At 34.0% G+C, this 27,241-nt stretch overlaps 13 protein-coding genes and 2 pseudogenes across 15 annotated transcripts, besides 3 other annotated features; 12 read left to right on the top strand and 3 right to left on the bottom strand.

Moving 5' to 3' along the window:
• Positions 1-2,823: part of a mobile genetic element that runs on past the window's edge.
• On the bottom strand, positions 214-630 carry TVAGG3_0856130 (uncharacterized protein; the record flags this gene model as incomplete). The annotated part of the gene is made up of 1 exon (XM_001300854.1): positions 214-630. One exon carries the CDS (start codon positions 628-630, stop codon positions 214-216), a length of 417 nt encoding a protein of 138 aa, XP_001300855.1.
• Positions 2,824-2,872: 49 nt separating the features above from the next.
• Positions 2,873-3,247: a mobile genetic element.
• An 882-nt stretch (positions 3,248-4,129) lies between these two features.
• Positions 4,130-4,850, top strand: TVAGG3_0856100 (uncharacterized protein; the record flags this gene model as incomplete). Its single annotated transcript, XM_001300855.2, has 1 exon — positions 4,130-4,850. A coding segment is annotated over one exon (721 nt), but the record flags the coding sequence as incomplete, so codon positions are not given.
• A 3,431-nt stretch (positions 4,851-8,281) lies between these two features.
• TVAGG3_0856090 lies at positions 8,282-9,129 on the bottom strand (annotated as a pseudogene). Its single transcript has one exon. A coding segment is annotated over exon 1 (848 nt).
• A 453-nt stretch (positions 9,130-9,582) lies between these two features.
• Positions 9,583-27,241: part of a mobile genetic element that runs on past the window's edge.
• Positions 12,253-12,654, top strand: TVAGG3_0856080 (uncharacterized protein; the record flags this gene model as incomplete). The annotated part of the gene is made up of 1 exon (XM_051249517.1): positions 12,253-12,654. The coding sequence occupies one exon, from the start codon at positions 12,253-12,255 to the stop codon at positions 12,652-12,654; it is 402 nt and encodes a 133-aa protein (XP_051084992.1).
• Positions 12,674-12,829, top strand: TVAGG3_0856070 (uncharacterized protein; the record flags this gene model as incomplete). Its single annotated transcript, XM_051249516.1, has 1 exon — positions 12,674-12,829. One exon carries the CDS (start codon positions 12,674-12,676, stop codon positions 12,827-12,829), a length of 156 nt encoding a protein of 51 aa, XP_051084991.1.
• Positions 13,209-13,433, top strand: TVAGG3_0856060 (phage tail repeat-like family; the record flags this gene model as incomplete). The annotated part of the gene is made up of 1 exon (XM_051249515.1): positions 13,209-13,433. The coding sequence occupies one exon, from the start codon at positions 13,209-13,211 to the stop codon at positions 13,431-13,433; it is 225 nt and encodes a 74-aa protein (XP_051084990.1).
• TVAGG3_0856050 (His-Me finger endonucleases family) lies at positions 13,585-14,169 on the top strand (the record flags this gene model as incomplete). Its single annotated transcript, XM_051249514.1, has 1 exon — positions 13,585-14,169. The coding sequence occupies one exon, from the start codon at positions 13,585-13,587 to the stop codon at positions 14,167-14,169; it is 585 nt and encodes a 194-aa protein (XP_051084989.1).
• On the top strand, positions 14,213-14,955 carry TVAGG3_0856040 (uncharacterized protein; the record flags this gene model as incomplete). Its single annotated transcript, XM_051249513.1, has 1 exon — positions 14,213-14,955. A coding segment is annotated over one exon (743 nt), but the record flags the coding sequence as incomplete, so codon positions are not given.
• On the top strand, positions 15,500-16,351 carry TVAGG3_0856030 (DNA/RNA polymerases family; the record flags this gene model as incomplete). The annotated part of the gene is made up of 1 exon (XM_051249512.1): positions 15,500-16,351. The coding sequence occupies one exon, from the start codon at positions 15,500-15,502 to the stop codon at positions 16,349-16,351; it is 852 nt and encodes a 283-aa protein (XP_051084987.1).
• TVAGG3_0856020 (uncharacterized protein) lies at positions 16,408-17,268 on the top strand (the record flags this gene model as incomplete). Its single annotated transcript, XM_051249511.1, has 1 exon — positions 16,408-17,268. The coding sequence occupies one exon, from the start codon at positions 16,408-16,410 to the stop codon at positions 17,266-17,268; it is 861 nt and encodes a 286-aa protein (XP_051084986.1).
• Positions 17,418-18,080, top strand: TVAGG3_0856010 (uncharacterized protein; the record flags this gene model as incomplete). Its single annotated transcript, XM_051249510.1, has 1 exon — positions 17,418-18,080. One exon carries the CDS (start codon positions 17,418-17,420, stop codon positions 18,078-18,080), a length of 663 nt encoding a protein of 220 aa, XP_051084985.1.
• On the top strand, positions 18,883-19,417 carry TVAGG3_0856000 (organellar and viral DNA polymerase type B; the record flags this gene model as incomplete). Its single annotated transcript, XM_051249509.1, has 1 exon — positions 18,883-19,417. A coding segment is annotated over one exon (535 nt), but the record flags the coding sequence as incomplete, so codon positions are not given.
• TVAGG3_0855990 (KilA, N-terminal/APSES-type HTH, DNA-binding family) lies at positions 21,171-21,355 on the top strand (the record flags this gene model as incomplete). The annotated part of the gene is made up of 1 exon (XM_051249508.1): positions 21,171-21,355. A coding segment is annotated over one exon (185 nt), but the record flags the coding sequence as incomplete, so codon positions are not given.
• TVAGG3_0855980 (KilA, N-terminal/APSES-type HTH, DNA-binding family) lies at positions 21,411-21,950 on the top strand (the record flags this gene model as incomplete). Its single annotated transcript, XM_001287298.2, has 1 exon — positions 21,411-21,950. One exon carries the CDS (start codon positions 21,411-21,413, stop codon positions 21,948-21,950), a length of 540 nt encoding a protein of 179 aa, XP_001287299.2.
• Positions 22,459-23,333, bottom strand: TVAGG3_0855970 (annotated as a pseudogene). Its single transcript has one exon. A coding segment is annotated over exon 1 (875 nt).

Raw genomic sequence — 27,241 nt, 5'->3', positions numbered from 1 at the left:
TTATTCTAACCTATATAAATATATCAATAATCTAAAATGATTATAGTCTGAACTATATTTTACCAGATTATCAAATATAAGAGAAATGAAATAAGGCATAAAAATATCATAGCATAATTATTGGATAAATGCATTAAAAAAAATCAAAATAAGAAAATGAGCATAATAATAATTTAATTAAAAACAAAAACAATAAATAAAATGTAATTTTCGTTAATCAAAGTCATCAATGTCTTCGTCTTCTGATTCCCATTCGGACTTGAAAACTTGATAATCTCCTCCTGGTACACTCTGAATGGATTTTTTGTATTTGTTCTGTTTTTTAGAACCTTTTGTAACAGTTTTTTGTTTCAATATCATTTTGGAGTAACAATTCTCTTCAAATGATTTGACACAATCTTCTGGAAGTGGGGGAAGATGTAATGCTTTTTGTATATCTCCGAGAAAATGCTCTGGATCATTCCATTCTAAGATTGCAACGTTAACTCTAATGTTAATGTTCTTCCAGGCTCTTGATTTGTCCAAATAGCATGCAATTTTGGAGTTAAACGCTTCATTCATGCAGGTAGATCCAATGGAAGAAACTTTGGAAACTATGGGTGTCCATTTGTGAACCCAGTCATAGAGCATGAATTGAAGTTGGATCGAATTGACACCTTTTTGCCATTCAAAGCATTTGTAATTGTGCGGTTCGCAAAAAGAATGATTGCCTACGTAATGGTAGACACAATTCTCCCACATTTTCGTACGTTTGTCAATATTTTTCTTCGGCAAAACATGACCAAAGCCACATACTTAGGCTTGCATTCAGACCCCAGAAAGGTCTCTATTTTTTCAATCTTCTGAGTCTTGTCGTTGAAAACTTCAACTGTCTTATGAGAAGCTGAGAACTTTGTAAAATCTTTTGAGATATTTTTTGATACATGACCTGGATCGAATCTTTCAAGATGAGAGACGCCAAATTCTTTAAAGACAGAGACACTTTTGTTATCTCGGTCTTTAATAATCTCTTTAACATCTTTCAAGATATTGTATTTCTTTAATTGCTTCAAGATGATTCGAGTTCCAGCACTTTCCATATTGTTGGAAGCTCCGGAATACTGAGCATGCTGTCTGTTTCCACCAATATGGTTGATGTTCACGCATGCAAGAACTCTTTTTGTGACAGCATCGAGCGCAGTTACTGTACAACTTGGCGAGTTTCGCCTGTGCGTCCATCTTGCATCAATGGATAAGTAACCACTGAAGGACTTTCTCGACAGCATTAGGGAAATACTTTTAAGTCTTCTAATCTTATCGTCACAAAATCTCTGTTGTCTCATGACACCACTCTTCACAGGGGGCTTAGTTCCACAAAGAGAAAGAAAGCGAGCACCTTTTGTATATGGCATTCCGGTCATTATGCAAGCACCAAGCATCTGTCGCGCTGAGAGTCGACGACGTTCGTGGAGAAAAATGTTATGCATTGCCTTTGTTTTCCGTTTTGGGTGAACAATATGGCCCATACAAAAAAAAATGAAATCCCGCCAAAAGTGAAAATTGAATAAAAAGTAATAATTAATAAATATATACTATATCATTAGATGAATATTTTGGAATAACATTTTAAAATCGAGGTTTTTCAATGGATAACGGTTCAATCAAAAATTTGACCCCATTTTAGAATCTACATTAAAAATGGAACATTTCTGTTGTTTCAAAATTCCAAAATAACGTTTCTATTCCTCTCAAAAGTAAAAATAAACTTTATTGGGGAAAAAATATTTTTATTTTCCAAAAAAAATGAAAACCTTAAATGCAAATCTAATTTTGATGCTTTTGTTTGTGATTTTTTGGATTTCGAAAAAAATTTGAAAATTCAGACAAGTTACCATTAACACTAATACGTTTCAGCGAGTCGGTCCCATCAGAGAAATTTTCATAAATCGGCGATATAATTTATTATTTCAGCAAAATATTCTCAGATCCAACTAGAATAAGGTCAAATTATACAAATTTAGCAAAGGCTAGTTATCATACCTATTCAATTAACTTTAATTTTAAATAATTCAAGACAATTCTCAAAATTACCTTAATAATCGCGTTCTCTTCGCAAAATGACGATTCATCATTCACTACCAGCATAACTGAGGGCTTGTGCTCACAGAATAATACAGATAATTTACTTATTAATGCAAAATTTAGTACCAAAAGGTAATCATAGAAGATACAAAAAAAGTTTCTTTATTTTGATTGCTGATTTTATTTCTTCTAAAATTTACCAAATCTAAAAAATCCAAAATTGAATGCTATTGAATTTCATGTTTATGTAACATATACTATTTATTATATAAGGAATAAAAATTTTATAATTTTAATCAAAAATAAAGGTGTACTAAATGCATACAAAACAAGGTATTTTTTACTCATCCAAAATATGTTAACAGTGCTATTTATATAATCAATATCCGAATTTCGAAATCATTTTGATGAAATCTTTATTTTAAAATTGAGTTGACTGTTAAAATCACCCGAGAAGAGGGATTATCTCAATGAAAATTACATGAAATAGCAAACGCACAAGATGGCACTATGCAGCTTTATATTGTTATACAGGATGAACATATAAAATGTTTGGAAAACACTTACTTCGTTCTACAAATGTGTATCTCTTTATATCAAAGATTCTTCTCAAATTATTGAGAGACTTCTCTCAAAAAAAGGAAAATTTGATAACTAAAAAAAATTATGGCATAACCTCTCGTTTTGCATAGATATATATTTACATGGTCACAGAGCTTATTTTCATTGTCAAAACTTAAAAATTTTTAGTGGACTATACCCCAGAGAACGAATTTCTCTGGCCGACACATAAATTGTCAGAGACTATAAGTACACTACATTAGGACAGAGTTCTTCCGAAGCCTCTCATCAAATGAGAGACTTCGGAAAAACTCTGTCCTATTCGATTAATTACAGAATCCTAGGCCTTTTGGGAACTAGGAAAGAGTAGTAAGAGTACTTTAAGGCAATGCTCATTACGAAGTCTCTCATCGAATGAGAGATTTCGTAATGAACATTGCCCATTTCGAGTGAACTTACATCCCCGACCCTCAAGGGTTCAGGGAGTAGTACTGTAGTCTATGAGAGCAATAACGTATAAGTAATATCGCCAGAAGCACAACAATTACGCAGCCTAGCTACGCTATCTTAGCAGCTAGGCTGCATAGATATTGTGCTTCTGGCTTGCAGAAACCTCATGGAAGACCCATTGGAGATCTCCAGCCGAAATCACTTGCTGATGTGGATGGAGCAGCACTATGATTGGCCAGATCAAAGGCTGCGTAGCATCCCAGCAAGTAGATAGTCGGCGGCGACACCAGCTGTGGTCCACCATGAGATTATGACACTTTTGCGATTTGGCGCCAAACTTTTTTTGGTATTGGCAAACAAGTGGCAAAAATGCCATTTTACAAATGTAAACTTTGTAAAGTTAAAATGTCATTTTTCCTAAAATGTACCGCACTCTGTAAATTCATTGGCTGTCACATTTGGGACAAAATGAAAAACTTATGAATTTTCCTATTTTATCTGGGTGTCTCTCAAATGATGAGGAAAATTTAGGGGGCGGTGCCATGTGAGGTGAAATTTATCATACACCGATTGGACCTTTTGCTTTCCCGAAAACATAGAATTTATATTGGGGGCCAAATATATGTGCATATATCTATACTAATCAAGCCATATTTACTCATATAGTATTGAGGAATAATGTGTTTTATATAAGATATGAATTTCAAAAATTTTGTTTTATTTCATTTGAATACAATGAGGTATCTATATATATACTCTATATTGTGTTTGTAAACTCATTTTGGTCACATATCCATTTTTTAATTTGCATCTTATTTGAGATTTCAAATTTTTATCGACAATCATATATGATCACATCGGCATTTGGAGATACTTATCTTGTATCTCCAAATATCGATGTGATCATTGTATTTAATTGTATATTGACCAAGAGATTCCGATGCAGAATATTCAAAGTAGATAGTTTTTCCATTCTGTACACATAGGTGCAGGGTCTATCACTGGCACCCTGCACCAATATGTGCAGAATGGGAAAATCTTGCACTTTTGCCTTTCGATGCGAATGTTGCAAACACTTTTCCCATTCTGCACATATATATGCAGGGTCTATCACTGGCACTCTGCACCAATATGTGCAGAATGGGAAAATCTTGCACTTTTGCCTTTCGATGCGAATGTTGCAAACACTTTTCCCATTCTGCACATATATATGCAGGGTCTATCACTGGCACTCTGCACCAATATGTGCAGAATGGGAAAATCTTGCACTTTTACCTTTCGATGCGAATGTTGCAAACACTTTTCCCATTCTGCACATATATATGCAGGGTCTATCACTGGCACCCTGCACCAATATGTGCAGAATGGGAAAATCTTGCACTTTTGCCTTTCGATGCGAATGTTGCAAACACTTTTCCCATTCTGCACATATATATGCAGGGTCTATCACTGGCACCCTGCACCAATATGTGCAGAATGGGAAAATCTTGCACTTTTACCTTTCGATGCGAATGTTGCAAACACTTTTCCCATTCTGCACATATATATGCAGGGTCTATCACTGGCACTCTGCACCAATATGTGCAGAATGGGAAAATCTTGCACTTTTGCCTTTCGATGCGAATGTTGCAAACACTTTTCCCATTCTGCACATATATATGCAGGGTCTATCACTGGCACTCTGCACCAATATGTGCAGAATGGGAAAATCTTGCACTTTTTTCAAAGAATGTTAAACATCGAATTTCAATTCGAGAAAGGAGTTTACAAATGCAGGGTAAAGGGACAATACCCTGCATTTGTAAACTCCTTTCTTGTAAAACCTTCCTCCAAAAAAATATAAAGATCACATTCTTCTTAAAACTCTCAAAAGCTCATTATTTCAATCTTATAATCATAAATAGGGTTGTTAAAAATATCAAAAATTAGCGTTTTGAAGACACCATGGTGTCTTATAATTTTCCCTTCCTTATTGGCGTGTAGAAATAAATGCGCCAATAGATTGAAGAAGAATTGTTTTTCTCTTAATGAACTTTAATCCTTTTGATATAAGAATATTAAAAACATTAATATAATTTCGATTTCGGAAATTAAATTTCCAAATTTTTTGTCGATTTCGGAAATAACAGGATCCCGCATCCAACACGCAACAACAAAACACAAAACACACTTTTTGGTTCTTTCATCGTTTTAATCGTAATTTATGTAATACATGATTTGTAAATTTTACAAAAATAGAACCTATATTATATTCTTTTCAAAGATTCTTGCAAATCATCAAAATAATTGTATTTTAAAAAACGATCAAATTATCCTTTCATTATTTTAAACTTAAATTAGTTTTTATGATTGTCTAAAGCAATCATATTTATTCATCATTAAATAAACAAAAATAATATTTGAGAGTTATTTCAAAAAAAAACGCATTGAATTATTAATTTGTCTCAATTTCAGTATTATAAATTTTTATAATTTCAATATTTTGAAATACACTTTTTAATATTTCAATATTTATGATATTTCAATGTATTAAGTGGTCTCAAATTGAGCTTCTCAAATATAAGTTGGCCTATTCAAATAATAAAATTAAATAATATTTAAAATAATAAATAAAAGTAGGGTTTCGTTTTGCTAAAATTGTCACTTTTATAGCATATTTGTTTTTGGATGTTTTGCGAAACCAAAAAAAAACTATGATATACAATGTGTGTGTAAAGAAAATACTTTATTTACTAGTTAAAAAAATCATTTGGTATTGATCAAGTTATTTTTTCTGGATAAGATATTATATGGATAATTGATAGAAAATACAATTATATAATCTTGTACCTGGTTTAATTAAGCTAATTGTCATCAGAAACTTGTAATTTTTATGAATTTCAGATTTTCTTTTCATTACTGCTTTTCTTAATAGGTCAAGTTCTTATTTACGTTATAAAGTATGATATTTCAAATATCAAGTTATCGTGTTTTTTGAGAAATTATGAGAAACAAACAAAAATGAAAAAGATAGGAATAGCAATGAATAGTGATGTGGGTATAGAAAATGTAAGAGATATGAATGCAAAGCAATCAGTATTTAGGATATTGACCATAGATTTCGAAAAAAAAATGCTGCATATTGAGCGAAAACTATGATTATATTATAAGGCTGTCATTTAAAGCATAATGAAACTATTCCCTTTTCATTTTAATCGAATAAGATAGTAAAGATTTTTTGAATTAGCTAGAAACTGATGAGATGTTTTCACAAATCAGATTTTAATCTCTATAATGCATAATTCACTCAATATCTCAATTTTGATATTGCGAGATATTTTTGCTATCGGTTTCGCAATTTTGACACAATAGCAAGAGGGTTCTATAAGCATTATTATCAACGTAGAATCTGAATATCATATCAGAAAATGTCGCAAATCTAACATTTACCCGACCAAATAGCAAAAATAATTGAATACTTTTCGCAAAAACTTTAAAAATCGATAAAAATATGAAATATAGATATTAAAGAGACTTTTTATATAATATTAAAAAAAAAGGGAGTGGGGCTTCCAGGCACTTCGTGCCCTCTAGCCCCAGTCACTTTTCTGTCACTTTTCAGGGTAAAAACATTTTTATTAAATATAAAATGAATTTTACAAAACCACCGTTACCCTTCTTTGGAAATAAGAGTAGATGTAAAGATATTCTATTGAGAGAACTTAAGAAACTACCGAATGGTCTAACATTTGTAGATTTGTTCGGTGGAAGTTTCTATATATCTCATTTGTGCCATACCGTATTCCCAAACTCAAAGATTATATGCAATGACTTCGACAACTATACGAACCGTCTCAAACATATACCAGACACAAACAAAATATTGAGTGAGTTAAAAGAAAAGATACCTATAGGTAAGATGGAAAGTATACCATTAGATAAGAAAAATATTGTCAGAGAGGTTTTGAAAAAAGCAGAGTATATAGACTGGGATAGTATATCTTCTAGACTATTGTATAGTGGTTCTATAAGAGTTCATGACATTGAAACACTTATGTCAAACGTTTTATATCTTAACTATACAAAGGTTTTCAAAGAGGACATAGAAAAATATACTGAGGGTATAGAGTTTGTGAGATGTCGTTGGACAGAGTTGTATGAAAAATATAAAAACAAGGAAAATGTTTTCTTTATAGTAGACCCGCCGTTCTATAACACATATGATTTCAATACCAAGTAGACTGGACTTTGAGAGACTCTTAGAAACTTTAGACGTTTTACATAACCATCCATGCTTTTACTTTACATCCGATAAAAGTGGTTTGGAAAGTGTCATGAGATGGTTAGAGGACATACATGACTATGAGTTTATATATGACAAGATAGAATATGAGAGAGGTCCTATAAACCGAGAAAGTGTCATAACAAAGAAATTTTATTGGTAAGTAAATGTGGTTTGAAATAGGACTACTTGTTTTAGGTTTTTTCCATTGTGTCATTTACTTATTTGACGTGGCAGAAAGATATAGAGAATATGAAGATGAACCAATGTCTGCAAATGTTCAGCATATGTACTCGTAAGAGATATTTTTATCTAATATTAAATGGACGCACAGAACTTAGCGAATGCACAGCAACCTGGACAACCAAACCCAGAGAATATTCCAAATGAAGTTAGAATACAAACTGCAATGGCAAACTATGGTCAAGTGCCAACAGATGTACAAATGCAAACTGCCATGTCAAATGGACGCTGCGTTAGGTTTGCCACCATGGTATGCAAATATGAGATGGAAAGAGTTTTATACAAACCCTAAAGTGGGATATAAACAACTCTATGCAGATGACGCGAACACAGGAGTTGACCCAGAATATGTTTTCTACCAGAGGAGAAACAGAATGTATGAGCTCCAGTTAAAGAATGCTATGGAACTCAACAGGAAACGTAAGAGACTAGGCGGACATTAGATTTTTACATATAGTAAAATGGGTTTCTTCAGTAGTATTGGAAACTTCTTCAGAAGAGTTGGAAGAGGTATATGGAATGGAATAAAATCTGTCGGAAGAGGAATTTGGAACGGATCAAAAATATTGGTAAAAGAGTAGGTCAGTTTGTTGGTATTATACCTAAAGACCCTGAACCAGAAGAACAAGCTCCTGTTATACAACAGCCTGAACCTGCACCACAGTCTAGTTGGCAACCAAATCCAACACCTCAACCGTATTAAAATTATATTTTTACCGTTCGATAGTAGTTGTATATGAAACTAAGTTCTAAGTAAAACGCATGGTATAATGGAATTATTCTCTTTCTTCCATCTGTTGTAAACCATACTTGAAAGTCTGAAATACTTCCACTCGGTGGTTCATATAGCTTTGTAGGTTTTTCGTAAAAGTCATTTGCCAAGCATAAAAAAGAGTTTTGTGCACCAGAAAATGAAGCATGAACTATAATAGCATCTGAGTCGAAAACATTTTCATATGTTCCATTAGGGTTTTCGACTTCATAAAATTCGGGTGTACTGGATATTCTGCAGGCTGATTTAACATCCTCAAAAATCTATACCATGCCAAGTTGTTATATTTTGTAGAAATATAAACGTCTTCTCCAAGGTCTTCTATTCTATTGATTTTAACAGTTGCATTTTTCCTGTCATATAAAATATCGAGATGGTACTCTCCTTCGTCAATGTTGTACTGTTTTGCATATTCGAGATAGATATCGTTTATTTTTTCTTGAAAAGCTTGAAGAGTTGTTCTAAGTTTACAAGCAAACTAAACTTGTAAAAGTTTTCCCTGTTCAAATTTCTCATACGTACGTTTCTCTTTGTTATAGTATCGAATTTCAAAAGCGACCGTAAATGGGAAACCATGTATGGCTTCTGAAATGAACTTCATTCTACGAAAGCCAACAGCTTTTGTGACGGATGGGTCTCTTAACCATCTTAGTGGGTAGTCAAAACGATAGCCTTCATGCTTTACGGTCTCTGTCTCAAACTTTTGACCGACATTCGTAAAAAGTTCATCTAATGGTTTAGTTGTAGCAACTCTTGAATTTTCTTTTTCTATTGAAAGCATTTTTTATCTAGAATAAAAATGTCGAAAGAAACAGCGTCTATGAGAGAAATACAACACAACCGACAACTCATTTTGCAAGCTCTAAATAAGAACACAACAAACTTTTCAAACTATTCTAAGATATCTGAGTCATTGAAAGAAGGAAACTTAAAACTGACCTTAAACCCAATGACAGACGAGTTTCTGTTTCAAGACAGTAAGAACCATACTGTCTGTATAAATCCAACAAAAGGAACTTTAAACGAGAAACCTATAAAAGAACTTCTTTTGAAAGCAGATGTTGACAACAAAGCTGACAAAGAGTATGTCATTGAAAAAGTTCAAGAAGAACATGACAGAGCAGATGCAACATATGCAACAAAAGAACATACTCATCCTGAACTAGCAGACAAAACATATGTTGACAATAAAATGTCAAGTGAAGTGACAAGAGCTGAAAACGAATATTCTAAAAAGACTCATACACATACCATTGCAAATATTACAAACTTACAAGAAACCTTAAACAGGAAAAGTGACGTTGGACATACACATACCATTGCAAATATTACAAACTTACAAGAAACCTTAAACAGGAAAAGTGACGTTGGACATACACATACCATTGCAAATATTACAAACTTACAAGAAACCTTAAACAGGAAAAGTGACGTTGGACATACACATACCATTGCAAATATTACAAACTTACAAGAAACCTTAAACAGGAAAAGTGACGTTGGACATACACATACCATTGCAAATATTACAAACTTACAAGAAACCTTAAACAGGAAAAGTGACGTTGGACATATACATACCATTGCAAATATTACAAACTTACAAGAAACCTTAAACAGGAAAAGTGACGTTGGACATACACATACCATTGCAAATATTACAAACTTACAAGAAACCTTAAACAGGAAAAGTGACGTTGGACATACACATACCATTGCAAATATTACAAACTTACAAGAAACCTTAAACAGGAAAAGTGACGTTGGACATACACATACCATTGCAAATATTACAAACTTACAAGAAACCTTAAACAGGAAAAGTGACGTTGGACATACACATACATCTTCTGAAATAACAGACTTAAACGTTAGCCTTGAAAAGAAAGCAGATAAAACATATGTCAATGAAATATACCAAAGTTTAGTTGGAACAAAAAATATTGAAACTATGGTTGGTGACTTTTCTGTCTATGAAGAAAACAAATATTTTAGATGGGAGTTTGTACACTCCTTAAAAAATGGTATACGGTATAAACTCATTCCGAAAAATAACAATGAAATGTATGTAAGCTATATAAAGAATGATGGTACACAAGTTAAAGTTCCATTAGACAACAACTGCTACTTAAACTTATATGGAGACGAACAAAAGAAATATTTAAGAGTTTATGAAATGGCAGATATGACATTGCCTGACCCATCTCCAGCACCATATTATTATGACTATAGTGCTGACGACAAAACACCACATGTAGACCCAAAAAAGCAAACATTATATTTAGAATATTATAGATATAAAAGATATAATGCAATAGAAAAAACGAGAATAGTATACTATTATGAAGTTGACAGAAATAAATATTATAGTCAAGATTTTACCTACCCTGAAAACATAAGATTATATTATAAAAAATATTCTGACACAAACCAGAAGAAACCTGAAATAGTTGCACTATATTTTAAGTTCAAAAGAGACAATCCTATAATATCTCATATGTTTGATTTAATGAACCCAGTAGGTTCTATTTATACATCTATGGAAGCAAGAGGTCCTCAAGTAATGTTTGGTTTTGGAACTTGGACTCAAATAGTCGACAGGTTTTTGTATTGTGCAAACTCTTCAAAGGAAACAGGTGGAAGTAAAACGATTTCAGGTGAAAACTTACCTGCACACAGTCACTACATAGATTTAAGTACATCTCAAGCAGGTTGGCATAAGCATAGATATTGGGATTGGTCATCAATGACAAAAGGTAAAGGATATGATGTTAAAAACAACGTTAAGTTTGCTATAGATTGTTACTGGAGTAACACTGAGGGAGGAGGAAACCATATACATCGCGTTTCAGGGTATACGCAAACAACGGGACAAAGTAAAGACTACATGCCACCTTACATGACAGTTTACGCATGGTATAGAAATGCTTAGTCGTCATTTTCAACTTCTTTAGCATATTCGTCAGGAGTTGTCTTATATTTGTTAGGAACTGTCTTTGAAAGTATACCACCTTGAACTTTGACAAGTTTGAAACGAGGTCTGACAATAGTAGTTTTATCTTCTGCTTGCAGTCTGTACATTTTGCCATGTTTGCCTAAAACTTCATAATATTCTCTTGTATACTTTCTTCTATTTTTACGAACACGAATGTGAGTACCTGTCGAGTTCCCATTGTTGTCATAGTCAATAGTATTTTCATATGGGTCGCGTTTAGGTATTTCTATTTTTACTTTGTCACCTTTCTGAAGTTTGAAGCCTGGCATTCTTTCTTGTTTGTCTCTTTTGACTAAACTATTAAATATATAGTCTTTCTCTAAGTCGGGGTTGTTTTTCATTTCTTCGGGGGAGTGGTTTCCCAAACCTTTTTGTTTACGGCTATTGTAAATATTTAAAACTTGTCTCATCTTTGCCATGGAGAAGTGTCTATATTTGTCGTCATATGACATTTCATTTGCTTCACCACCTTGTGGTTGGTTTAAGTCTCTTAAGATTTTTATACAACTGTCAATGACACCAAGAGCAGAATGGTTTTGGTCGACAATGAAATATTGGTTTACATTTTTTGAACGCAGATAGTTTTTAATATCGTCTGATTTGAAAGAACTTTCATAGTCAGATGTCAGTTTTGTTGGATGGTATTTGTCAACGAATATTGTCAAAGCAGTTTTCACATCTAAAATATTTTTGGACTGTAATGGTATGGCTTCACAGTATCTTGTGTTTTGACCAACAAATATTAGCCAGTATGGTGGTCCATCTTCTCTATACCTCGGAATGTTTTCCAAGATATCCATAAACCAAGCATTTGGTGTTGAACTAAAGATTTTTACCATGAGTGCTTTCTTTGTCGCTTTAGAAACATACGGGTCCTTGTTTGAATTCGTCATTTTTAACCCATAAGAAATGGGTTTATTTGGCGCATTAGCAGGAGTCGCATCTAGATTTTTACCCGCAGTGGGAACAATAGCCAGAGGTGTATTTGGAGTTGGAAGGAAGATTTTGAGTACATTAGGTATACTTAAAGAGAAAGCACAACCTATTATACAAACTGTACAGAAAGGTTGGGAGGTAGCACGAGATGCAGCAAATCTTATTCCAAATCCTGAAACAAGAGGAAAAGTTCAAGGATGGATGGACAATGTAGGAAGACAAGCAGGAAACTACTATAACAAAGCAAATGACTACTATAACCAAGCAGGGCACTATATGGACCAAGGTGAAAGATTCTTTAACAGAGGATATAACCATGCACAACAGTGGGTAAACAACAACCAACCTCAACCGCCTCAAACGTGGGGAATGTAAAATTTTTTACTGAGATGAAATGAACAATACAGCATTGAGACAAATGGGTTCAAGATGGATTTGTCGGCTTTCAGCAGTTACACAACCACGTGTTTGTCAAGTTCTTCCTATACCTCAGGAAGTTTTAGACCGACTTAAAAAACCTCAACAACCAGTTGAAAACAAACCAAACTAAAATTTTTTACTGAGATGAAATGACCGAAGAAGTTGAAACGGTAGATTTGACACCACAAACAAAAAGTTCAGAACCATTGTCAAAACCTGTCAAAGAACTTACAGATGAAGAGAAAAATTCAATAATAGAAAGTGTGAGGTCTGGAAATACAAACCCTAACTACAAAGTCACTTTTCATAAAAATGGAACGGCTAGTATCTCAAAAAAGAAACAGACTCTCACAAATAAAATATTGAAGTCTGAAGGAACTAAAGAGACAACAGATGGAAAAGTTTACTTCACTGACCAACAGTTCATTATAGAACATCTCATTGACTTAGAGTCGAAATATTCTAAACTTTACAACAAACACAAAAAGTTGAAAGGAAAACAAAAACAAATGGCATATGACATTTATGAAGATGTTGACGACACAACTGTTCCAGCAAGTGAGGTAAAGTCAGATGAACCGAAAAGTGACGAAAAACCAATAGAAGAAGAAAAACCAAAAACTGAAGATAAACCAAAACCAAAGTTTAGTTTCCAAACTAAACCAAGTCAACCTTCATTAGCTGGTATGGGTTGGCGTCAAAGACTTATGGTAGCGGGCGGTTATGTTAAGTAAAGAAAAAAATATTTTTTTATTTTATTTGAAATGTACGCTGAGTTTGTTGGAGAAGACCGTTGGGAAACTTGTTTGTTAGATGAGAAATATGAAATGGCATACCATTTAAAACAAAATATTTTTAAAAAAATATTTTTTTATTTTATTTGAAATGTACGCTGAGTTTGTTGGAGAAGACCGTTGGGAAACTTGTTTGTTAGATGAGAAATATGAAATTCACTGTTGTGAGTCATTTGAAGTCAGAAACAAAAAGACAAAAAGAGTTTTAAGCGGATGGGAGCGAAATGACGGATATGCTATTATGAAGATGAGTGGAAAAAACTATTTTAAACATGTTGTCATTGCAACTCATTTTATACCGAACCCTAACAATTTACCTTTTGTAGACCATATAAACCATATAAGAAACGACAATAGACTTGAAAACTTGCGTTGGGTCACTTGTTCTGAAAACAATAAGAACATAGGCAAATTTGGAGATATTGTATTCGAATTTGTCGACGAACTAGAAGATGAAACAATTGAAATTACAGACTATGGTAAGCATACGTTTGAGTTTTACTACTATAGCGAAGAACAAGACTCTTTCTACTTTTATACCGGCGTAAACTATAGGAAATTACAAGTATATTTTACTAAGGCAGGCTATGCTTATGTAAACACTAGAGATACAGATGGAAAAAACGTTCAAATACTTCTTAACAAATTCAAGAAGCTATATGGCATACCATTTTAAAACAGTATATTTTTTTATTTTTATAAAAATGCCCCCATATAGAATGGATAGAAAATCTGCTAGAATAAAAGCAGAGTTAGAAAGATATGGTTGGGGAGTTTCAAAGAAGTTTAAATATAGGAAGGGAAGACCCATAAAAGTCTATGACAAACTGTCTGGTCTTCGCTACGAAATGGACTTAGAAACAGCACGCGCAAATTATCCAAACAGATTAGAGAGGTTAGAAGAAGAACGTCTTATGGACATGCCTTTCGATGTTAATGAACCTCAAGTTGAAGGACACGACGGCTTTGCCAGGTTCTACTGGAAACATGACGAACAATTGCATCCTTTGAGAAGGAAAAAAGGAAAAGGTGAAGACACACATGCTCCCATGGAAAGAACAAGATATGCATATGAAAAGTATCGTGAAGTTAGAAGTAAAATTACATCTGGTCGAACCTTTACAGTAAACTTTGACAAAGGAAAGAACAAAGAAGGCTTCATGGGTGTACTTGCTGCCATACAAGACGGAAATAAGAAAGGATACAATCTCAGACTAACCGTAAAAGATTTGGATGGTCATATTTACTATGCACATGGCAATGTCACAACAGCCGCACAACTTCTTGACGCTTTCAAGACTACAAAGAGAGAACAAATGTTTGACTCCGACTCAGATATTTTGAATGCAATTGAAGGAATTGCAAGCGTGAAGTTCGAATGGTTACAACCTAACCCTCAAGCAGTCAGACAACATGCTGGATACTTCCCCTTCAGAAATAAGTCTGACATTGACTTAACAAGGTATGGAATTTACAATTCAATTGAAAAAATTGTCAATGAACCTTGCATTCTTACATGTCTCAGGAACTCTGGTCTTGTTACAGATGAGAAGATGAAGTATCTTGAGTCATGTGTGAAAACAAGGTACATTCTCAGAAGTCAATTGACAAAGATTGCACCGTTGGCAAATGTCAATATCCGCGTCAACATACCTACAGCTAAAGGTTCTTCACATGACGACTATGTTGTTGACTTCAAATTGCCATGGTTGAAGATTGTACTTGTCCACAACCACTTCATGTTGAACGAAAGTCTTACAAACCCATTGTTCGGAAAAGGCAAGTGCAACATTGTCAGAGCTGTTAACATTCTTTTCGAGAAAGGCTTGTTGGAACCAATTCCAGATGACAAGCTGACAGAAACTTTTGTACCAAAAGACGAAACAAACTTTTCATTGTTAGCAAGACCAAAAGTTGTTCCAGACAAAGTTATAGCACAAAAGAAGTACACAGTTCCAAAAGGAGTTGGATTGTTCGGATACCAACCTGAACCAGAAGAACTTCCAATGAGGTTGCAAGAACTTCAAGATGCTATAAACAAACTTCCATTGAGACATCCAGTCGACGTCAAATTGTATTGGAGAGCATCAGAGTTAGGTCAGAAGGTTTTATATGAAACAGGTTGCTTTGACGATGTTTATGAGATAACAGGAGAAGTTTCTCAAAAGATAAGAGACTCACTTGAATTTCCACGAACTGGACCCATTGGTTGCGACAAGTTCGACTCATATGAAAAGATATACTATGTCGACCTTAACGCTGCGTACATGAGGTTTGTCCAATATATCCCGACTGGAATTCCAAACGAAGATGGTGAGTTCCCGGGAAAGAACTATACAGTTGGAAAAGTCATACAACAAATGTATGATATTAGGAAAGCTTCAAACCCCAAACTTGCAATGACACTCAAATTGCTTATGAATTCGACATGGGGATATTCCATTAAGAAACCTCAAAAGATGAAGAGTAAACACTATGAGAAGGTCGACAACTTTGTTGAAAGGTTTTCTCCTTTTGTTTTGAAATACGAGTTCACCGAAGGTCAAAATGGCTTAGTAACCACAGTAAAACCTATTGTCGAACATTGGTCCTACCCTCAGTTCGCAAAGGCAGTCCTCGACAACTACAACAAATTCTTCTCGGAAGTTAAATCCAAAGTGAAGGTATACTATGAGAACATCGATGCACTCATGACGAACGAAGAAGGATACAACAAACTCATTGAAATGGGAATGGTCGGTGAAAAGATGGGCTTTTTTAAGCTAGACAAGGTATTTTCCGAAGTTCATGTCCTCTCCAAACGTAAGTACTGGGGAATACTTGAAGACGGCACAGAAATAAAACATTGCATGAAGTAAAACATTGCATACCATTTTAAAACGTTTTTAAAACAGTATATTTTTACATATATAAAATGCTTCAGGTTGAAAAACAAAGAACAAAAGTAGCAGATACAAAACCGTTAGACTATATCTTTACAAACGCTGGTAGGACTATATCAGATGAAGAAATTTCATCCGGAGCTTACAGGTTTGACTATCCAATTCGTTGGCTTCAAAGTCCTTCAGATGCAAAGGCAATAGGATTTAGAAGAGTTTTGTTTTCAAATAGAACTAATGCATTCATGTTCGCAGTATATTTTCACGGTCAGTATAAAGGCTCTGATGGTCTAATAGAAAAATTTGATGAAATGAAAATCTTTACAATTCGTTCAGACGAAAGTCTTGAAAAAACTCTAAATGACTTTCAAACTCAAATGAACAAATACTACTGGGAATTTCAAGAAAAATACCACTCTTTACTAAATGGAACATACTATCTGAAGCTAGAATACGACAAGATGAACTCCACAGTTTCATTTCAAAAGATTGAAATTAACCCTCCAAGAGATACAGAGTTTTTATTTTGGGGAGTAGACAAACGTTCTTGGGCACAATTTCTTCGGTTACTAAACCAGAACGAACCATTACCACCAGATGGTCCATTTAAATTTATACTTCCACCAGCAGATTTGACAGTTTATAGAAACGTGTTTGACCCTCAAAATGTCATGTGTCATGCAAGTTTCAGTTCAAGCAACAACAGTTTTCTATGTATCGGTAAGGACTTTTATGACTTTGCTTCTAAATTCTACGAACCACCTAGTAACAGTTTCTCTGACTTTCAAGTTTGGTTCACAACAAATGGCGTGCAACATATTTTACCATTGTACTATGACTTTTATCTCGAATTGTCTTTCATATACAACTACGGAAAAGTGCTGAAAAAGTATTGAAAAATATATTTTAGGTGAAGAGGTGAGATCTCACCTGTTTTCTCACCTCTTTTCTCACCCTCTTGAATTTTGTATAAAAAGCAACCGCCGGAAAACAGCGGGTTGGTTTTTTTAAAAAAATATTTTTTATTTTTATTGTAAGAACTGAAATGACAGTCGAAGCAAAAACGTTCACGAACAAATCTAATGGCGAAACATTCACAAAAGGCACTTACAACGGTATTGAAGTCTTACGTAGAGACAAGGATGGTTATATAAATGCAACAAAGATATGTCAGCAGTTTAGGAAAGACTTTAGAAAGTTGTTGGAAAATAAGTCCTGGGAAGAGTATTTTAAGGCATTTTGTGAAGAATATACCACCCGCCGGAATTCCGGCGGGTGCTTTTTATACAATGTTAATGCAGGAATTCCCGATGAAATCAAACAGGTTAGAGGAACGTATGTAGACCCAAGACTTACAAACTATATAGCAATGTGGGCTTCTCCAAAATATTGCATAGCAGTTGGAAAAATTCTGGACTCCATAGACAAGAAAGTTCATGAGAAATTAGATGAAGAAGAACTTGAAGATACAGCAGAGAATGCTAAACCTTTGTTCGAAGAAGAAGTTAGAAAAACGTGTTTAAAACAAATAGAACATGAACATGAGATATGTTCTGGTTATAGAGATTCTCCATACGAACTAGACCAATGGGAACAAGAAGATTTAAAGAGAGAATTTAGAGAATATGAACTCGCTAAAGTTTCATTAGAAGCTGCAGAAGAGAGGTTAAAAGTTTGGGGTCTTTTTGTACAAAAATATTGTGAGTAAATGAACCATTTTTTCTATCATCGTAGAAAACACACAAAACTCTTGAATTTTGTATAAAAAAAGCAACCGCCGGAATTCCGGCGGGTGGTATATTCTTCACAAAATGCTTGTTTTGTTGAGACTTCATCGTCAATGTTTTGTATAAAAAGCACCCGCCGGAATCCCGCGGGTTGGTATATTCTTCACGAAATGCTTGTTTTGTTGAGACTTCATCGTCAATGTTTTGTATAAAAAGCACCCGCCGGAATTCCGGCGGGTGGTATATTCTTCACGAAATGCTTGTTTTGAGGTCGAGCCATTTTTGGCTCCACCGTATTCTTTCAACCAAAACTCTTGAATTCGGCAAAAATATATTTTAGGTGGAACCAGGTCCCTCGGTCCCTCGGTCCCTCGGTCAACTAACATCTTTTTGAAAATGGTGACAACATGACATTTTGACAACAACACAGGAAATAGACTTCATCGTATATGTTTTGTCATGAACTTTCTTGTCTATGTTTTGTCATGACTTCTTCATCGTATTCTTTCACCCGTTGAATTTTGTATAAAAAAGCAACCGCCGGAATCCCGCGGGTTGGTATATTCTTCACGAAATGCTTGTTTTGAGGTCGAGCCACTTTTGGCTCCACCTGTTTTTTCAACCAAAGCTCATTTTTTTCGGCAAAAATATATTTTAGGTGAAGTGGTGAGATCTCACCTCTTTTTTCACCTCTTTTCTCACCCGTTGAATTTTCATGAATTTTCCCGAAATAAAAAAAGTTAGTTTTTTTAAAAAAATATTTTTTATTTTTATTGTAAGAACATGTTAGCAACAACTTCACCAAACTCGTTAGTCATGAACCCAACTTCAATGTTAGTAGAGATGAAAAGCTTCATTCCTTCTTCATATACTTTCGAAACAGAAATCCAGAAGATAAAGCAAGAACTTCTCCAAGGAGATTTATACTGTAGTGCGAAAGATGAAACAAATGAAGAATATCTTTATGAAATGCAGGATATTATTGACCATCTACCTAAACTTCCTGAAATACAACAACAAAAGCTTACTATTCCAGAATTCGATGAAATAGAAGTCAAAGCAACTGACTCAGTAGAAACCAAGAAGTTCATACGTAAGGTAAACTATGAGTTTCTTGGATTTCATTGCAACCACAAAGTCATGGACAAAGATTGCGATATGTTATATAAGAACATCTCTGACATATACAAATCTGAAGAATTTAAGACCTACGACAACTTTGTTTCGTTAGTTGCAAAATGTGTATGGCAGATAAGAGATAAAGATAAAAGAGGTAAAGTATGGAACGAACAGATAAAACCAGCAACTTTTGAGTTAAAGAAAACCATTGACGCCTTAGTTGTTTTAGCAGGTCAAATTTCAATGTACAATGCTAAAATGAACCCACAATGTTCAAAATGTAAAGCAGCAATGAGGAAATATAACTACTCCGTCAAAGAGATAGAAAGAATGCGAAACGACTATGCAGATTTAAAGAAAGAAGCAGAGAAACCAGCAGAAGATAAAATGGACATGTTGACATTTCTAAACAAAAACTATCCAACAGCTGACGATTTCCTTCTATCTGATGTCAAGAAGAAATATAAAGAAACATTCGGCATTGTGAAAACTTTTGACATACTGACAGAAGAAATAGAAGCTACAAAACTGTTTAGGATTTCAAATATACATCGTACAATTCATGTAAAACGCTTGTGAAAAAGAGGTGAGAAAAGAGGTGAGAAAAGAGGTGAGATCTCACCTCTTCACCTAAAATATATTTTTGCTGAGTAAAATGACCAAATTTCATGATATAACTGTATTTTTTTGACGAAGAGAACTTTGACACTTCGTAAAAAAAATCCCTGAAATCATATCTTTTATACAAAATTCAAGAGGTGAGAAAAGAGGTGAAAAAAGAGGTGAGATCTCACCACTTCACCTAAAATATATTTTTGTCTGATTTACGCTCATTGACGAAGAAATTCATGACAAAACATTTACGATGAAGTATATTTCCTGTGTTGTTGTCAAAATGTCATGTTGTCACACTTTTTCAGAGAAGTTCATTTGACCGAGGGACCGAGGGACCGAGGGACCTGGTTCCACCTAAAATATATTTTTGCTGAGTAAAATGACCAAATTTCATGAATTTCCTCATATGTTTGCTACCCGAGGAAAACCGAGGGTAGAGATTCCATTCGAAAATCGTAAAAAAACTCTATGAAAATCGTGAAAAAATGCTACCCCGACTTTTACAGGGGTTGCCTAAAACTCATGAAAATCGTAAAAAAACTCTATGAAATCATATCTTTTATACAAGATAGAAAAAATAAAATTAACGCTAGTTTTTTTAAAATATTTTTTTTTATTTTGTATGTAAGAACAGGAAATGACAAGCACTGAGTTTGAAACAGTTAAAAAGATAGACAATGAGACCAAAATAGTTAGAATAGGTGATTTAAACGTAAGATACTCAAAGAAATACAACAAATATTCTTTGTCAGACATTATATCTCCATCTGGAAAGAAAGCACACGACTGGGTTAGAATTGCTTCTACTCAGAAAATTTTGACAAGAAATCCTGAGCTTATGATATCGGTAAGATTCTATGGAACTACAGCATATCTTATAGACAAAAGTCTTATACCACTAGTTTTGTTCTGGATTGACCCAGTTGTTGGATATAATTTCATAACATATGGTTCATTCGATACTGAACGTTGCAGTGAAGGCTTACTTTACATCGTTCAGAAACCGAAGGACTTCAATACAAAGAGATATAAGATAGGAAGAACATTTAATATAAGTAGTAGATATGACAGTACAGTCAATAGAGTTAAGGTTGTGTTTGTTAACGATATGAGAGCTGCTGAAACAGAACTACTTGAAGTTTTTGAGAAAAGGTATGGTGCTCCCACGAAAGGTAAAGAAACTTTCGAAGTAGATGAGATAGAGAAAGCTATAAAAGTATTTGACGAAGTTGCTGAAAAATACATGTAAAGCGTTTATTTTTGGTCTTTTATACAAGATAGAAAATAACGCTAATTTTATTTTATTTTATTTTTTTATTTTGTATGTAAGAACAGAAATGTCAACATCAGAGAACACAACAACTGCTATCGTTCATGAAGCCATAGATGAAGAATACGAGTACATACAGTTTAACAAACAACTCCGTCTCATTCGTTCGGTCAAAGATGACATGTACCAAATGCAAAGTATTTTGACAGAATGTTTTGCTCCAGATACTAAGAAACCACAAGACTGGTTTGAATTAAATAGCACTCATGAACTCCTCAGTGAGTTTGAACATGTAGAACTTAAAAAGATGTACCAAGACAGACAAAACTTACCATCATATCTAAAAGGTATATATGTTCATAAGTTCCTAGCTAGTTCAATAGCAATGTGGGCTTCACCTCGTTATGCAATCTACATACTTATGCTACTTGACGAACTTTGTACAAAGCAGAGAGAAGATATGATGAAAGAAGACAAAAACATACAGAAAAGAATACCACGTTCGGTACCAAAAGGAAAGGAAAAGAACTATAAGTATATGATTTACACTGAAGAGATGGAAAATGAAGAAGACAGAGATATGGTTATGTTGCATTTAGTCAGAAGAAACAACAAAAGCTTTTACGACCTTGCTAAGATTTACAAATCTGACAGAAATTGGTTCTATCGCGAAAACTTACCGATTTCAATGACACCGAATGAAGATGTTAAACAGATAGTTCAAGATACGTTACCTCAAACACACTATGATATGAAAGGTTGTACAATACTTACATTCAAAGAAGATTTACCGCTACTGAAGGAAAAGATAACAGAGTATTTCGATAACTTCAAAGAGGAAGAGTAAATGAACCATTTATTTTTCAAGCTTGACACCAAAGATGGCTCAGGTAGCTCTAGATGGTAAATTGTCTTGTCCGAGTCCTTCTGGCATTCCGAGTCCTTCCTTCCAACAGGAAAAAAATTTCCTTCCAACAGGAAAAGTTTTTCCTTCCAACAGGAAAAAATTTTCCTTCCAACAGGAAAAAATTTTCCTTCCAACTGGAAAAAATTTTCCTTCCGACAGGAAAAATTTTTCCTGTTGTCCGTCCGTAAACCATTCAAATTTTCGAAAATTGAGAACTTTTTGGCCGACCTTCAGAAAAAGTTTTTCCTTCCGACAGGAAAAGTTTTTCCTTCCGACAGGAAAAATTTTTCTTTCCGACAGGAAGAGTTCTTCCTTCCAACAGGAAAAGTTCTTCCTTCCGACAGGACACAAACGAATGTCCGACGTACCACCAACCGAGTCCATTCCAAAGCCAGAAGAACCGACAGCCCCAGCACCACAACAGACTAAGACTCAAACACTTACATTTTTACGCTTGACTTTTTACAATTTGAACTTTGTTTGCGTAGATGTGAATTCTGAAAGAAGTATGAGGGTCTTGTATGACTTTGTACTTCTCCCATAGTTCATGTCTGTCAAACTTACCTGCCATGGACTCTTTCATAAGTTCCATGAAATCGTCTTCGGACAATCCGGGGAAAAGTATGATATCAGTAAGTATTCTCTTTACATCCTTACTTAAACTCTTTGCTGTCTGTACACAAATGACAACAGAGATGTTAAAGTGTCTGAGCTTCTTAAGAATTCGACACATGTCTTGTTCTCTGTTCTTTAACAAAGGATGAGAAGCAAAGTCATCTAAGATAAGAAGACATCTGTGAGGGTAAGTCTTCCAATCGTAAGATTGCAATTTCTTCGAAATGTATTCTATCTCTTTCTGTTTGTTTCTGAAGTGTTTCTTCTCTAATATTCTCTGCATTTCCTCATTTGGGTCTTTAAACTTAGAATTTATATACTCATTTATAGCATTGTACTTCAAAACTCTTCTTTGGTACTTCTTTATCCAATCTAACAACTCAGAGTCTTTTATACATACTAACTTAGACTTTTTTATAATATCTTTGAACGAATTGACGGTTTGGTCAAATTGACCAGAAGTACTACAAATGACTACTAACTCATAGAATGGGTTCTTCTCATCTAGTTCTTGTTGTTGTGCAGCCATTTTAAGATAAGTGAAAGTCTTACCCGACCCAGGTGGTGCGATTAGACCTGTTATACCATTCTGAGCAAATAGGAACTTGTCATGTATGGGTTTTATCTGAGCATTTTCCAACTTCCTTTGTTCTTATTTAAAACATTCTCAAATTTTTTGTCAATGTTAGCAAACTTTTTTTCTAACACTATTTTAGAAAAATTAAAAATTTTTATCTTTTAGGAAATGTCTGCGATTTCGCTATCTATATTCGAGACAAGCTTTTCGACAGCAAACATCTGTCGACCATAAAATCTTACATAGTGTAAACAAGAAAGGTGAATTTGTTCTAAAGTTGTTTCTGGAATATGACAAGAACCATAAAACATTAAGCAGAGAAGTCTTAAAATTTGTCAATGACAGACTTTTGACAAGAGACGCCTCTTGGAGAGATGAAGTCCAACAAAACTTCTTAGAATGCAAAGAAGACACATGCGCTGTTCTTGAAATGAAATAGAAAACAGAATAGAAGCTATTAAATGACAAAGCACTTTTACAAAAATATGGTTCTGAGAAGTTTGACATAACTCCACCAGAAAAAGAAAGAGGAAAAAAGAAAAGAAAGTAGAAGAAGAGAAGAAAGAACCTGAACCAGTTCCAGAGAAGAAATTTGACATGTAAAAATAAAATTTATTTTTAGAACATTTCTGGGTCAATGTCAATGTTCTCTTCCTCTTTAGGAGCAAACAACCGGCTTAGACTCTAAAATCTTTTTACCCAATTTACCTTGAACTTCAACTATCTTAGACTCATAATATTCATAGTCGTCTGCTTTCTTGGTTCATAAGGTATAACAAGTTTGTATGCTTTGCCTTCTTTAAGGTTTGAGAACCTTCTGTCAAAACTTTCTTTGACTGCTAACAAACCTTCTATGTCTAAGTCTTCAAATTTCGCACCATTTTTAGTCACAATAGCAAACTTAACTGGTTCGATGTTCCAAACTTTGTCAAATGAAGACTTTTCAAAATGGTAGAAGTAAACATTCAAATATGTGAATGGTCTAGTTCTTCTTTAAGTCCTGACATGTACTTGTTTACTGAGATGAATTTCGTCATCTTTTCTATCGGATAAAAAAAATATTTTTTTTAAAATTTACTCAGAAAAATTTTTCTTTGTATATACACCATTCTGTACGTCTAAAAGACTTTTGACATTTGCCAAGAATGTTCGTTTAGACGCTGTCATATAACCATACTCTTGGCAATATTGTTTATACGAATCGTACAATGACCTTTCATCTAAACACTCAAAGTCGGTTTCATCTATGAACAGTTCATATACACTCTTGTTTGCTTCTAACAATGTTTGTCTCTCTTCGGTATGTGGAATTTGTCTTGGATTGAACTTTGAAATATCTAATGTCATGAAATATGAGAACAAGTGGTTGTAAAAGTCAGATGTCAAAGTTTCTGCTAAGTCGTCAAAATATTCTGTATCTTGCATATGAGCTTCTGACGTTCTGACAACTACATATCTTCTGTCAGAACTTTCTAACTTCATCGGAACGGCATTGTTTGAAACCATGACGAAGTTTGCAACATTTTCACAAACTCTTTGGTCTTTATATTTTCTTTCAACAACTCCAACTTTGTCTGTTATAAGACTCTTCAAAGCATCTGAGTTCAAAACTTTTGTTGTATCTATACTTTGAAGTTCGTTACATACTATAAGTTTCATATTCTCTATTGAAGAGTTAAATTTACCGCAGATGTTTTCTAAGTTTGTCATATTCGGGTTCGAATAGCCCTCTAACAGTTTGCATAAGATATCTGTAAAGAAAGTGTTCTTACCTGTTCTTGTTTTCCAATTATAATGAGAGCAGTTTCATTTTTAGCACTTGGATGTTGTAAGATGTTTGCAAACAACATAAGATATACTCATAGACTCTTTCGTTTCCATTGCATATAATTTCTTTGACATGGTCTAACCAAGCTTCTATAACATTTTCTTTCCATTCTACTTGTTCGTATTTATATCCAGTGAAGATAGAATAGAAGTTTGGAGAAGGTGTATAGAACTTTATACACGAACTGAAAAATCTTCTAACTTTGACAATAAGATATCCCAAGCATCTAACATCTTCATACCAACTTGTACGACTTTTATTTTCTTAAGTTTCTGTTTACATTCTTGTTCTGAAACTATTGTCGCTTTAGGTTTGTTAAAGACTACATCCCATTCTTTCATGACATAACATTCTGGGCAGAGTCAACATAAATGACTAAACGTTTCAAATTCTCGACTGCTTTGTTATAGTCTCTAAATGGACACATATTTCTGAACGCTTGGAAGTCATAAAAATCTGAAACATCTATTCTGTACATTTTTATAAAAATAAAAAAAAATATTTTTTTATTCTTGACTTTGTTGTTGCATTTGTTCCATTTGTTGCATTTGTTGTTCTTGAGCTATTTGTTGTTGAAGTTGTTCTTGTAGTACAATACTTTCACCAGTTGCATCTTCCAATTCGAAACTTTCTGCCGTCATTGACAAATACATAGGACATAAAAGTTTTACAGGAACAAAGTTTGCGTCAACTAAGGTTAAGTTTATGTTTGCTAAAGTGTTTGAGTTTACTAAAGCTGAAAATTCTGCATTCGAATGAACAATAGGCAAACCAGCAGAGAAAGTGTTGTTTATACGCATGAGTATCTTTTGGTCATAGTATTTCTGTCGACATTCGAATAGCACTTTGAACCTAAGTTTGAAACAATATATAAAATAGGTGTACTTAAAGTCAATGGAACAGACATTCCTTGTATGACACCTTTTCCTGTTATAGGAAACTGTTGGTAGTAAAAACCAGATATAAGTTTTGTATTATAGCTCATATCGTTTATACTAAACTCAGTCGGACATCCAAACATAATGAAACCTGCTCTAGTTGCAGCACATGTTACATCCGTCCTTAAAGTATTAAATAAGTCAACAAAACCTGTTGGTGGTATATCTGAGTAAGTATCTTCAAAGGAGTATTTTTTACCATTCACAACAATAAAATCTTCTGGTGTCAAAAGAGCAAAACAGGCTTTAGTCGTCATCGTGTTTAAGGTCAGTTTACAATATCGTCCTTGAGGACTTTGTAAGTTTGTTGTTATAGAATTATATGACTCAGGGTTTTTAGTCGTAATAGTATAAACCACTATGTCTTCTGCCATTTACATATATTTAAAAGTTTTTCTGAAAGTGGAGAAGAACTTCATCTAAACTTTCACATGGCGTTTCTTGAAGTTCTCTGTCTAAGAAGTTCAAATATTTTGTAAAGACATAGAACTTTCCTTTGTCTACACGAACAAACAAAACAGGGTCTTTCATATCGTTCAAAAGTGTGTAAAGTCCTTTACATGAAATAAAGTCTATATTGTTTTTCTTCAAACATCTTTCAAGAAGTTTTGACATTTTTACTTAGCAAACAAACTTTAATGAAATGTTGTGGTCGTCAAATATTTTTATGACGTCTGGGAAACTATATTTTAAGTTCAACGTTTCACCTCCTTTCATAACGTATATCTTGTCAATGACATTGTATGAAACACCACAGCAAGCAATGTCGGGTTCTATTTCTTTGATGTTTATATCGTCTGCCTCTGTCAAAAGTTTCAATAGTTCTTTCAAAATTTCATGAGGTGCAATGACATATGAGTTCACTTTTACAGGGTTGTGTTCGACCAAGTTTAACATTAGACCTAAAGCTTGACAAATCTTCTCCTGAGTTTTAAGTTTGTCTTTAAGTTGTTGGTAGTCGTTTCGAATATCTGCAACAGAACTTAAGTCTCTGCTAACTTCAGGTATGTTGGTTGTTCTTTTACAGGAACTATTGTTATACCATCTTCGTCTTCGTATGGTTTCCCCACTTCAACATCTCTGTCTTTGACATTGACAACAACACTTTGACTGTTTGTTTGAGTTGGTGAATTTAACTTCACATCTGCCACCGCCATTAAACCTTTTGAAACACTTACGCTTCTATTTTTCGGAAATGACATTTTACTTAGAATAAAAAGATGGACGTATTTGAGTATCTCTTCGAATTGAAGCAGAACAAAGTTTACACACA

Source organism: Trichomonas vaginalis, chromosome VI, assembly GCF_026262505.1.
Source record: "Trichomonas vaginalis G3 chromosome VI, whole genome shotgun sequence".
Classification (NCBI taxonomy): domain Eukaryota; phylum Parabasalia; order Trichomonadida; family Trichomonadidae; genus Trichomonas; species Trichomonas vaginalis.
Note: the sequence above shows the minus strand (reverse complement) of the source record. Positions and strands in the feature narration are given on the sequence as shown.